The sequence below is a fragment of the Cyrtonyx montezumae genome, unplaced genomic scaffold (genome assembly GCF_038088225.1).
Source record: "Cyrtonyx montezumae isolate F1298 unplaced genomic scaffold, pur_monq_1.0 scaffold_10, whole genome shotgun sequence".
Classification (NCBI taxonomy): domain Eukaryota; kingdom Metazoa; phylum Chordata; class Aves; order Galliformes; family Odontophoridae; genus Cyrtonyx; species Cyrtonyx montezumae.
The window spans coordinates 22,028,934-22,043,141 of NW_027071826.1; the positions used below are offsets into that span (position 1 = coordinate 22,028,934).

Genomic DNA, 14,208 nt, shown 5'->3' on the forward strand with positions numbered 1-14,208 from the left:
TCTACAACTACAAATCCAAAGAAACAGCTCAGAGCAAACCAGCAGCCTTATTAGCTTTTAAAGATTTCATTTTCAAGAACTCAAGACCCTTTATTGACTAATGAAAGGTTGGGTCCCCAAGCCCACAGGCTGATGTTGCTTGGAACATATTTTAATCATTTTGGAGTGCTAGCAGCCATCTGTCTAAAGAGCTTTGATTGCAGAAATGCACTCTGAACTGCAGCTTCTTCTGACTCCAAACCCTTTCAGAAAGCCAAATGGAACCCATAGGCAATCCAACTTTGAGATACAATTCAAGGCCTTGTGATGTGATAAGGCTGCTTTTATTATTTAGCACATCATTCAGTTTAATGACACCACAGATAACAGATACACTAAAAAGATACTATTGTCATCTCCTATCTTGTAACAGTAAAATCCAACTGTGAGCTCTCTTTGTTTGTACCCGACACTTCTTTCTATGTTGCTTTCAAAGAATAAAATGAAGGTAAATGAAATCAAAAGTTTTTTTTTCCCACCTCAAGCACCAAAACAAATACGTAATAAATAAATGATAAAAAAAAATCGCATACAAGATACAGGCAATCTTCCTTTTTTCACTATTTTTCTACTTTGTTTTGAAAAACAGATACAGAAGGGAAGCAATCAAATCCCAAATAAACTACTGTATTTACAGTATGGTCTGCTGGCCTTGGGGAAGACACTATTTTCACACAGTAACCTAGTCTGGCCAGCACCGAAAACAAATTTACACTGAAAGAGTGAGGTCCCTTACAGTTACAGTTTTCGTGATGGTACTTGCAAACATTTTGCACAATTACCCTAATTATTTCCTACGCAAATTCTTAAAACAATCTGGGCAACTCAAAGCCTACTTTGTGGTGACTAGTTTTCATCCTGGTGTCTACCAATTGGCACAGATACATGTTGCAAATTCCACAAGCTCAGAAGCAAAAAAGTCAAGCACGAATCAAAAATCTTAAAATTATCAGAGCCAAGAAATTTCTTTCCGGTAAGACAGCAGCAACCCTAAGGACTGAAATGTGGTAAGACTGCCTCTCCTGAAGACAGAATAGACACAGAGGTGGGTTCCATGTGGCAGACCATGACTTTGATTTAATTATGAGCAGCCCCAATGGGTTGCACCTTGAGATTACAGGACATGCTGAGATTAGATTTTTGTCCCTTTTACTCCCTCAGGGCACAAGTCATCAGTTACCAAAAGAACATGATGTTACCACATACTGCAGTGCTGTATGTCTCACTTCAGTAGCCTTCATACTAGCTTTATTCACTGCACCCTCAGGCTTGATAGGAGCTTTGTTTCAGTTAGTGAAGAATGGAAAACTGAGAAACAAAGCTCCTATCAAGCCTGAGGGTGCAGTGAAAAAAATTTCTTCCTCATCCTCAAACAGGATATCAAACCCAGTACAACTTAAAAATTAAGTTCAATTATATTAGCTAAAGGCAGCAAAGTTTTCAAGCTGCAGATGTGAGAGCAGAGCCTATCTCTAGGATTTTCCAGACTGCAGTATGACAAGATGTTCTCCTTCAGCAGTTTATGGTCTATCACCTATTAGTGCTTGCTGCTGGCTCTGGTGTCACTGCTAACCACCACATCTGTGTTGCCAGTGAATATACTTCTGGATGGTTGTGTTCCAGTCTGTACCACTGGTATACTACAGGTAAAGGGAAGATAAAAATAAGGTATGAAGTGTCTTAGGTGAGGGGAGAAATATAAAGTCACTTGGATGCTGACTGTATGCTTGACCTAACTTCCCTTCTGCCAGTAGACAGTGAGGCTGTACCACTGCATATAGATGTTCTTGATGGTGGTAGAAAAAGCTATCAAAAGCTATGTGTTCTTGGTCTGTTTTCCTTCCACTCACGACCATTTGAACTGCAGCTTCTAAAGGAAAAGCGTCATGTTTTTCCATTGTATTTTATAATAATAATAATGAATAAAAATTTTCATATTGTATTTTATTCAAATATTTCAAAGGCTTAGAATTGTGCAAATCCCAGTAGGGCCATTTCTTCACTGCAAAACTGACTGAAATTTTCAAGTCCATCCCTATCCCTACAATTAAAAATGACAGTCATCACACCTATGCTGAAGAATTATTCGTGCCAGATGAGCTATATACATCATTATGTAATTCTGAGCACAAAACACATACCTATATCTCATTAGTTAGCAAAGCAGCTTGTGGAATGGACTGTAAAAATAAGACACATTCCAGTGAAAGGCATCAGCAAATAAGCATGTAGCAACGTTACAAAACCTCTACCTTTAAAAAAAATAAAAATGCAGCTGAATAGAGACAATGTCTTACTCTCAGCTGCTCAGCATAATAGGCAGGCAGTCCTGAATATCACATTCTGCAACAGACAGAGAGAGCACTTCTCTTTGCCCCTGAATTTTGACTTGTTTCTTAAATGAAGTTTTCCACTGACTCAACTGGGAGCAGGGCTAAGCCCAAGAAAATGTTATGTCTAGCACTGCCTGAAATTTTTTCATGTGGAAAGTCTTCTCAACAAACAAATGTTTTTCTATTGGAAGATGTAAATTCCAGTGAAAAAAATATGTTGGCTTCCTGTGGCAAATTTCTAAGAGAAAGTTTTCCTTCCATCTTCAGATTTCAACTTTAAATGCTATTTTGTTTCAGCTCTTCAACAGAAAATAACTGAACCAGAAAACAAGTCAAAATGATCTTTTTTTTCCCACTGAATTGACATTTTAACATAAAAATGTCCTGTGAAAAATTAACAGAAAATAAATGGCATTTAAAGTCCTTCTGACAATGTTGTGACTTTATGTCTAAATACCACATTCATAACAGAAGAAATTCCCTTTAATAAATGTATTTTCTTGAAAGTTGAATTTTCTTTTTTGTAGTTTTAGATTTTCTTCTCTACTTTTCATGGGAAAATTTGTCTTCCAAACAGACCTTACTACACAGTTTTTCTATATTTCTTGCTTTAGAGAATGATTTTTTTTAAATCCTGTGTTTTCCTTCTCTGATTTTAAAATATGAGCACGTTTTGATAGTCTGTTAGAAGTCTGATAGAAGTATGACAGAAAATGGTAATACTTTATTTTGTACAAATAAAGCAGCTGTCATGGTTTTATGATTTTTGTTATATTACTGATATTCCATAGCTGAGGAAGAAATCAGGGAGTTGGACTAGGTGGTCTTTAAAGGTCCCTTCCAACCTAAACCATTCTGTGATTCTGTGATTAGTGATGTGACTCTTCAACAAGCGTTTAAATTGCACAATCAGAACATTTACCCTCTGGTCACACACCCTTTCTACCAAGGAAAAGATTTCACAATCCTACGAATGCTCTGTATAACTTTTTGAACATTCCTTTTCAAGTATATACTTGAAAAGTATATACTTCTGATTAATACACAATTGATACTAATGTCACTGATCTCGATATCCTAATTTTTACATGTATAAGTGGTATATTTTGTATTAACAATTAGCTCCAACTATCAGCTGATTGCTTGCAGGTAGTTATTCCAGAGCCTTTAAACCTTCCTTCCAATAATTCCACTTTATTAGGCTTTAACAAATATGAAAAACAATTCCTAGAAACCTCTAGCTGTGCACTTATTCCAAAAAGCACAGAACAAAATTACACTTCTTAGACTTTTCAGCTCACTGTGAAACCAAGAAGGTTAAAGCAGAAAACCACAGAGAACCCAGGTGAAACAGAAGGGGAAGAGAATGAGAGTGAACCAAGGAGAGCTGTTAAGAGAAAGTCAGCCACGCGGTGCATACAGAGTCACAGGACCATGGCAGCACCCACTGGCAAGGAATTCCTTTCTGTCAAGCAAATCTGTTCTCTTAGAGAGGAGCAGAAAGTCATCTAAAGAAGTCTATCATAGCAAAACTGACAAGGTAATTGTTCTTACAGTTCATGTTACCCCACAGAAGGCGATAGGAAGAAGTCTGTGCAAGTCTGATGAAATACACCATAATCCGCAGTGCAGTGCTTTTAGCTTTAATGTTTTTGGCACAACATGGGACTGATCAGCCCGCAACAAACTTAAAAAACTGGAGAAAGTTTGCCAGTATAACACACCCACTGACAGAAGCAGTAGCAGACTCAGCTCAGGGCATGGTATGAGTTAAAACCGCATCAGAGAGCATGTGAAGCACTTCAGTCCATACTCATGCTGCCCACATTCCTCCTCAGATTTGCTGCTTAGTGTTTCCTATTGGCAAAGCACCTCTGAAGGCCAAGAGCCAGCCAGTGGAAACATTAGGCACAAAGTTTTCATTAAATGTAGGTCAGACCAATCCACTCCTGAGTCAACAGCAGCACAAGGCAATGTGAATGTTTGACGTTCACCCCAGGGCTGGCCGCAGGGATGGCATGGGCTAGCTTGTTCCACCAGCAGCAGGGATCTGGGGGTAGTGCAATGCTTCCTCTCCCTCTCCATTTTTATAAAGCATGAAAGCTGGGAAGGAAATTATTTTTCCATGCTCCAACTTTTTTTTCCCAATATGTTGGGAAAATCTTCAAAATCGTGTTGGGGCAAAAGGAGAAACTTTCAAAACTTTTCTGTGAGTGTGTATGTGTGTCTGAATGAATGAGAGAGCATGCTGATGGCTAAAATATTCCACTGGGAAGCAAAAAAAGAATGACACCATCTTTCCAAACAGGCTCTGACACTGCTCTGCTTTTTCATTGCCTGCCACATAGGTTCTGTAAACACCAAGCTTATGATCCTTACTGTAGTCTCTCTTCACCATTCCTCTTCTGGGCAAATGGTCAAGTGTTAACTGGAATATGCACAATGATCTGGTCTGCCACACTCCCAAGGAACTTTCTATCTACTGATTAATAAAGAGCCTCTCTGGCAATCATGGCTAGAAAATAAAGCAACTACAGAAGAAAAGAATAACCAATTGCAGGCTAGAGAACATGAAGTCTGAGAATGGAGGGAGGGGAAGAGGACAGTTAACCCAATAAAATGTGAAATACGTATGGATAACAAGGCAGGACGCTGTCATCTGCTCACCTGCACCCAGACACTGTGAGTTACAGCCATCTCAGTAGCCTTGGTAACACTTTATGCAACTGCTTGGCCAAAGCAGAGCAGCTAACTGATCCACTTTCCCCGCTTCGGCTATCTGATTCAGTTTGTGAAACAGCCCTCCAAACCTGGGAATTTTATTTCCTCTACCACTAACAAGAACTATGACAGCACAGGCAATAAGGAGACACAGAAAATGAAAATGCCATCTATCAGTGGGAATTTGCTTGTAGAGTTAGAAAGAACACACCAGTCCCAAACAGCAATACTCTGGGGGCTGCAGCACTCTGCTGGAAAGCAGTACGACAATACAGGAGAAACTTGAACTCACAATTCACACAGACTAAATTCCATCTCATGTATACCAGGGTGTTGGCTCCTCTGGCCCCCACAAATTACTAAAATTCACTGAAAGGCTCACAGGTTGCTCAGAGAAGGCAGGATTTTAACCAATCCGATAAAAGAAATAAAATAAATAATAAAAAAACCCACCAACATTCTCAACCGATTTCAGCTCTCAAATTCAATGAATGGGAAAGATGCACTTCATTCAGTGTGTGTCCAAATCTCCCACAGAAATCAGTGGGAAGATGTAAAGAATAAACTAAGAAATATAGTGTGGGTAGTACATGAGTTTGTTTTTTTTATATAGTAACAAAAGACAAACAAAAGCTTAGTGTTCCCTTACAGAGACATTGTTTTCCGTATGTTGAGCCATATCACATTGCAAAGGGTTAGGTTCCTTATCAGAGAAGACATACCATGCTGTTTTTCACTGTACAATGCACACAAGCATCTCATCTGTGGTATAAAATATAATCTCTCATCCTCTCATAAGTGGGAAATTTGCTTAGCTCAAGATTTATGTTTGAAGACAGATGTCTGAAACTTTTGGATAAATGGAAGTTATTGCTGCAAGGATACAGAACACCGAAAACTATTGTCATCTTCTCCTCTGATCTCCCCAAAATTGCTCTGCAAAAACAACACTCTTCTTAATGATTATAGTTAGCCACATTATGATATGCCTAAATCAACCAACATTGGTACTGCAGTTGCCAGAATAGCAGTGAATAGACAGGTTGAAAAGAGCAGGAAAATAAGTCAATGAATGTAACAGAAAAAGTGAGATGAAAACCAGCAATGAAAAGAGCAGTTCTTTGAGGTCAGCTACGGTGGCTCAAGATATCCTGCTTCAGCTGAAGAGGAAGAACTGAGACCACTGCTCAGTGCTAATGGCTGCAGCCTCACTCATCGCAGTGTGAACGGATTACAGTTCATTTGGACTGGGAAGCCGAGAATAAGAGCAGCCCCACCTCCTGCTACAAATCCTGTAAACATGAGATAAATTCAAGCTGGAGAAATCTCTGAAAAAGACAAGAGGTGGCAAAACAAAGAAGCTGAAATATTTGAGCAGAGGTCATTTGGAGAGACTAAATATTTAGGCAGTTGTACTCTGACTTGCCACTACAGTGCCTCTGAAGCTGAACACAAAAAGATGATTATTGGTATTACATAGAATATTTTATAGGTTATAGCAGTTCTTATTACCAGACCAAGAAGACAGAATAACAGTAATTATTATGTCACTAAGTATCCATTTACAGAACTCATGGAGCAGTGGTAAAATGGTATTTAAGTATTATAATACATAACACTGGCCAGGAATCTATAGAATGGGAGTAAATTAAACACGCATCATTGCATTCAGAACTAGAATAGAATACAGTTTTTTTTCCCCTCACAGAAACGCAGATATTGCCTTGCAAAGGATCCTTCTTCATCTATTTCTCCTGTTACATGTTGATTTACTTCTGTAATTAAAATGAAAATTGAGTTTGTGCTTATATTTCAGGAAACCATAAAAAGCCTCTCAATTCTTTTCTGTATCAATTTCCATCTTCAAAAAGATCAACCCTCACATCATTTTTTTACAACAGTCTTCGTGGGAAAAATATACATACCTCTGCAAAATCAATTGTTTTTATTTATTTATTTTTGAATATTTTCCTGGGCTTCTGAAACCATGAATTCCAGGTTAACTGAAGCAGCAGAAGCACCACCAACTTTTGGATTGTAATCTTATTAAAACTCTTCAACAGTTTATAACATTTAAAAGTGATACAACTGGTTAAGTAGCAAGAGACGCTGCCCATACTGACTGAATGCCAGATCCTAACAATTTTTATTTCAGATCATACTACTCACTACTACAAGAGATCTCACTGAAGTTAGACTTCTATCTCATTACTGAAAATAGAATTGTAAAACCTGACATGGTTTTCTTGCATGGTGGCTGTACCTTATCAATTCTAATTACCCTTCAAAATGCAACTTCTGAGATGATGACGTGTATCTGCCCTTAAATCTACAATTCTTCACATGAGAAATTATGATTTTAACATTGCAAGTTTCTTCAAATGTCTGTTCAGTAGGAAGCCTGCTGCAATAAATATGTTTCTTCCTATTGTAACTTTCATCCTGTAGCTATTACTGCATCTCACATATTTCAACAGCAAATTGGAAGAACCTCTGGATAAATATTTTTTCCAAAGCTCTTACTCTCCCTTCTCCCCTGTGAACATCAGGCTTGGCAAGTATATGGCTTTGAGAGTGCTCTTAGTCTCTTATGATCTATGATTTGCTTTAATCCCTATCTTAAAGAGCAGTGTGTTGAAACAATTACCGCAGTAAACTAGAAACTCTGTAATGTTCCTAACTGTTAAACAAATTTTTATTTCTGACAAATATTTTCAGATTACTTTCCAGAAAATTCAGCATTGCTTTTGAGACATGTCAGAAACAATACAGAAAGAGTAGACAGAAGTGGTGAACTTGCCCAACTTTATTCTGAGTCAACTTCCTCTCCCTCCTCTATCTGAAATATATTCCTCCACCTTTTCTTTTCCCTAAGTTTTATTTCTCTTTCCCTTTAAAGAAGATTGTAACTGTTCTGGGATCTGCTGTCTCTTAAAAAAGTCAAAATTCATATGGAAATCAATGTTTCATGAGTTATTCCCCAAAGTTCATTTTCATTTTAATTTTGGTTTGGATCTTGCAAATCTTGCTCCCGCCTTCCTCAAAACTTCTCTTCCAGCTAGCAGTCATTTTCTACTTCATCAGACCAGGTTACTCTAAACATTTTCAGGTCCATTATTGGAAATCACCAATACTTGAAAAAGAGAGTAAGTTTTCACTCATTTGAGACAGGCTGAGAAAAAACACTGCTTTGCTATTTATGGTTTTTGTGACCAATCCCATATTAGGCTGGTATGTTTTTTCACACATATATCATATACTCTTTTTTTAAACTGTCTTATCTGGTATGAGAGCTACTCAGTGACTCTATAAGAACAATGACAAAAGAGAAAATCATTTTTGATGTTGTGAATTATCAGGTAACTTGAATAACTAAGTAATGAAAAAACATTCTAGCCCCAAAGGATATTTTCAGGTGACTACTGTCTCAACTTATAAGTAATCTTATAAAATATCATAATCAAGTCTACAATGAAATTTTGCCTGTACAGTGTAAGACCCAAAATTTATTAATATGCTACATTCTACCAGCAATTCCTGCAAGTCATTATTATTTTCTGAGATTTAAGTTATTCACAAGAGTAAACTGCAACTGCTATCTACTGAACTTGTTAAATATTGTACACTAAAGCAAGCCTGAGACTATCTCAACAGTCTAACTCAAAAGTCAATGAAAAATCCCCTACAATGTGCAGATCAACACAAGCAAAGTCTTTATTTCTGAAATATCAATATAAAAACTGCATTTCTCTTTTAAAATTATTCTACAAATCCCATTTAAGTGTGTAATAAGGGCACTATAATAAATTCTTTCTAGCATGGTAAATCATACCATAACTTGTGCACACACTAAATGCTGACCAAATTCATTAAAAGCAATAATCACAAATTGCTTGGGGTTTCTATTCAGTATTAACAGGTTTTAAATAAATGCCTGTGAGATTTAGGAACAGAAGTTGTTTTTGAAACATCCCTCCAAAGTTTTAATAAACATAATGAGAAGGGGAAACTCTAAAAACCTCTAGAAACCCGAGTATTTTTCACTTGTAAATGCTGAAAACACTGAAATCACACACAGTCCTGCAACTTCATTTTTTTTTAGTCATTACTAACTAGCTCCCTTTATTTCCAATGAACGTAATATTCACACTACATTTATTATTTGCCTCTGCAGCCCACATCCCTCATCACAGACATTCAGCCTTCAGATTCACAATTTTCTGCTGTGTTGATGCCAATTCTCCTGCCTCTAACCTGCTGGCAGCTCTGTACTCTCTCTCATATAGGAGGTCAGAATGAAATGAGAGCTGTAACCCAACATCACTCCATAAAACAAACTAACTCCTTTACTGGACCACACAGAGCTGTTCCTTAGGGATTACCATCCATGCAAATGTTCAGCACAGCCCACCTAAATTAATGAGAGAACGGCCATTTCTCTTATTCTATGTACTGCTACAGAGGATAAGGAATTAAAACATATACATTATGTTGGGAATTAGCAAAGACACCAGGCTTTAAAAATGACTGATTGTTTTAAAATCTATGTTGATAAGGTTATGCATGTATATGCAAACACGGAAGAAATAAGCATTTCTGGCTACTGGTTCTTTTACCCTTGTATTTTTACGCAAATGAATCATTATTAGACAGCTTTTTCATTCTTATGAGAATTAATTGCCAGCAACCTTCCCCTTCTCTTAGAAGAAATTAATACAATATATAGGCTACAGGGGTTGGACTTCTATTTCAAAGAGGCGGTTGGTGAGCAGCAAAGCAGAAATGCTGCTTTGATTCATTGATGTATTCACATTTCCAACAAATACCTATTTGATAAAGCTACTTCCTTACATAGAGTCAGATACCATACAGAAAATTTCCCCTATGAGTCACTGATTTATTTTAGGATTAATTATTTTACCTGTAATGTACATGCAATCTCTGGATTTCTTCTTCTAACTTTTTAATCTGCTGACGAGTGGCTTCTTTTTCTTGTTGCAGGGCTATCAGTTCTACCTGAAGAATGGTAAACAAAGGGTAAACAATTTATTCAGAATGTCCATATTTCTTGGAAAACATTGTAATCTTTTATGTGTTCATTTCAGCCGCATTTTATTGTAATACATGTACTTAGTTATACTACTCCTAACACTGCCTGTGCAATTTTTGGGAAAAATTTACTTATTTCTTGTAGCACTATAATTGTTTCTAATTCTTTCTCCCAGTGGGATGATGTTTTGAAGGGTTTCCCTTGCATACACAGTAAACTGTTTGAATAGGTAAGGTTAGCCATACTCAGTTGAACCAAGTGTTTCTCTAGAAACTTATTTCATTCTTATATAACATTTCTACTTCAAAATTCTCTAACCAACATAGTCTGTGGTAAGCAAAGCAAAGCACTCAACCTTCAGCTACCAATGTGTGCCTCTTGGTCAGCATATGGCCATGATGCAGCTCCTGTCTTAGGTGGCAACCGACGTCACCAGTGAAGTCTACTGACACGAGCAGTGCTGGATTGCTCCAGGAGCTAGTTGCATTCCCATTCAGAACCTGGTTTATGGCAGGGAAAGAGTCTCCCTGAGCAGCCACTGCCATTTCCCACCTGTGCATCACCCCGGATGTTCCCCTGGCTTTGTTTGTTGGCATGGAGCTGAGCAGCCTGTGACTCACAGTCATAGATGAGACTGCAGCATGTGGCTGGTAGGTGAGGAAGGCAGCCAGCCCCAGCAGGGCGCTAGGGGGTAGCAAGGAGGAAGGAGAAATAGCACTCATGCATATTTAATAAGACTCTACAGCTTAATCACCATTAATTTTAAAATGTCCAATTTCAATAGCACAGCAGAACTCCCTTGAGGGCCCAGATACCATATAAATTATCTTATAATCAGTGGATGATTAATTGTTGTAACAACAAATAAGACTGGGCTTGCACAGCAATTCCTTGACACATGAGCCTGAGCATTGGGCTGGTTTCCAACGTTTCTAATTCATGGTGTAAGTTATTAGTTGTACAAATTGTAGAGCCTTGAACCAAGAGGTACGTGTGAGAGAAATGCTGTGGTGAATTCTGCCAACTTCTCAGGACAGCATTGCGGAACGGTTTCTTGGTAAATTAAAGACTTGTTACATGAGTTACGAACACATGAAGGGAAAGGCAGAGAGTTCAGCTCTGAGCTCTGCCAGACTCACTGAATAATCATCAACAACTCAATCTGTGCCTCACAGTCTCTCCCTTGAAACAGGGCTCATGCTTGCTTCTGTTTCCTGCTTGTCCATTAAGACTATAAGTCTTCAAGGCAGGTGTTTTACTGTTTACTGTCAACTCTCAGTCATCTATGGACAATTTATCCTGCTGGCTGATTAATCGTGTCCTGGAGATATGGCTGACTCCTGGCAAATTTTATTGAGCACTGTCCTACACAAATGCATCCAAACAGCCAGTCGGCACTGTGCTGCTCAGAGGGTCACACTGTGCCCAGGGCTTTGTGTCTGGGGTGCAGGACCCACTGCTGCAGCTGCTCCTGTAACAGACATTCATAAAATTTTAACAGAGTGCTCACCGGAGAATAAAAACAAACTTTCTTACTATATAGAGCATTCCTGCAGCTTGAAAGGCAAAAAGTGTTAATGTTTAACCTCCAAGTGACAGTGGCATAGAGCTTCTGATATCAAAAACAATGTACTGGATGCCAGCAAGCCCTAACTCTGTCAGCAAGAGGTTAAAATCCTCTGCAGGTGAGCTGCTTGCCTGGTGTTGCTCACTGCCTTGCAAGCAGAACGCACAGAACACAGGAATGTCAGCCAAACCAAGCTATTTTCTATAATTATACTGTACTGTAGGTGAAACAACATTCTTAAAAATTGGAAAACATGCTTGAATCAAAGTAGGTGGTTTGTTCTAGAGGCCAATAATTAACATCCTTGCCAACTTTCAGTGTACTGTGAAGTGTGATTGAAATGGGAGACTGGAAGGAAATGTTTGCAGCTGACACACCTACTCACAGGGAGATTAACGGCCAGTCTCTTTGGAGAACTATCATAAAAATACACCTCATGTTCCACTCACTTTTCAGGACAAAAGTCAGAAGGCACTGGGGTCTGGAGACTCTTTTTTATGTCCATTTTCAGCAGACAATGCTGTACTAATTGACTGGGTTTGTATCTGACTTACACTAGCAAAAGTAACAGCAGAATAGAGTGCTCTGGATTATTTTTTTTAAAGCAATACCAAAAACAGAAAAAAAAATCTCAAGGGAAGAAAATAAGGCATTTTCTAACCTGACTAGCACAAAGTGAGTTGATACTAGGGAGCTATATGAGACCAATGAAAATTCCAGCACAGGAGTTTTTGGGCACAGTATGCCACCATGCAACAAAATGTCCCACCATTCACAGACTGAAGAGTGGACACAGATGACTCAAGTATCCTCACTAGGAGAAGGAAAGCAAAACAACACACAACAATGTTAAATTGCTAACTAAAACAATGGCATTTGCACAATTATAAAATATCTGAACACTTCTATAATATACGTTGAAATCCATCCACGGTGCACATGGCAGAAGTCCTACATGACCTCACCTCTAGTAATAACAATAACTTGTTGGTAACTTTTAAATAAAATATTATTTCTTTGGAAAATGTCACAATGTGAAAATCAGAACTTCTCACAGAAATGTATCAGTTTTGACTATTATTATTTTGAAAGTAGGGGAAAGAAGGAGCAATAAAAGCAAAAGGAATTAGACTCTTCTGGTGGAAGTTTTCCCTAAAAAGACCCACTTAGTGTAAAGCTGGTCACTACCTTGGCATATGGGACTCTCTTAGAGAAGTTTCTGTTTAACTCAGAAACAGTATATGGATGTGGTGTCTTCCTCAGAAATTTGGTTCAACCACAAATTCTAAAGCTTTCACATATGGCTTAATGTGGATAGTTCCTTTCATTTTCTCTGCCTCCTAGCCCAACTTCTGGCAAAAGAAAAATAAAGATCTTGTTTCTTCATTTCTCCCATCTTGCATTCTAATAGTTACTGGTAGAAAACCTGTCTTTTCAAATTAAATTAGATCTAAAAGTTAATTGCTACCTATCAAACATAAAATAGCCATATCTCGAATAACAAAATGCCATTATAGATCTCACTGCATTTGCCTTAATTGAAAATATTTAAAGGACAATCCTATGTGCAAACTAAAGCAAAGGAAAAGAGAGTTTTTATCCTTTCCTAACTCCCCTAGGGCAGACACAAGCACCCTCAACTCTTAATGTAAATTGAAACTTGTTATGTGTAAGCTGACACAGACGTAAAGGTTCTGATGTGGTGCCACATGGAAAATTATTAATTAAAAAAACGGAGAATGTGTATGTTGTCAGACTCCCTATGGATGAAGGATGACTTTTACAATGTTTTTCTGCAGCCAACAGAAGGAAAAGAAGTTTAATGAACCTGAATAGCAAATAATATTATAATATCCTAATAATATTATAATATCCTAATATAATATCCTAATAATATTATTGTCTTATTGATGATTTTTATCTTTTCCTCAAGCATTTATAGACAGCATTTATATTTCCACTTCTATTTATTTGCAGACAAACTGTACATTTCCTTCATTATGTGGGCTAAACATAACTTCTGTTATATCTCAGACAGTAGACTCTCCAGTCCCCTGGTCTTTCCAAACCCATCTCTTATCTATGCTCTGCTAACAGTGCTGCTTAACTCCAGTGGAAACACCTCCCCTGACATGTTCTTGAATTCCTTTTGCTCACAGCCACGATCCCATATTATTTGTCCCCCTATCCAGTGGTATTAATCAACTAATAGTAAAAATTCTTGGAACCACTGAATGTCATCTGCTGTTACTTTCTTTTTCCTCAGTACTTGAGGCCATTCAAACCATTCTGCAAGATAGCCTGAGCTTACTTTATGTTAATAATACATCCTAGCTCTGCAGCATCCAGCCCATTCATTAGTACACTTCTGTTCTTCATTCCAAGTGTTCCTAATGAAAACATTAGAGAAAATAGGTTCAGCACAAACTGGTGAGAAACTAGGTAGAAAATTCAGTGTAGAAATCCTTGGATCTTAACACTACACATTTCAAAGCTGT

General features: G+C 37.8%; 1 protein-coding gene across 5 annotated transcripts in view; it reads right to left on the bottom strand.

Annotated features, from left to right (window-relative positions):
* MIPOL1 (mirror-image polydactyly 1) overlaps window positions 1-14,208 on the bottom strand; it is a 172,934-nt gene that overhangs the window by 36,916 nt on the left and 121,810 nt on the right. For all 5 annotated transcript variants that reach the window (XM_065753227.1, XM_065753195.1, XM_065753212.1 and 2 more), the window contains exon 10: window positions 10,015-10,109. In XM_065753227.1, the coding sequence (XP_065609299.1) occupies window positions 10,015-10,109 (95 nt within the window). The remainder of the gene's footprint in view (window positions 1-10,014; window positions 10,110-14,208) is intronic.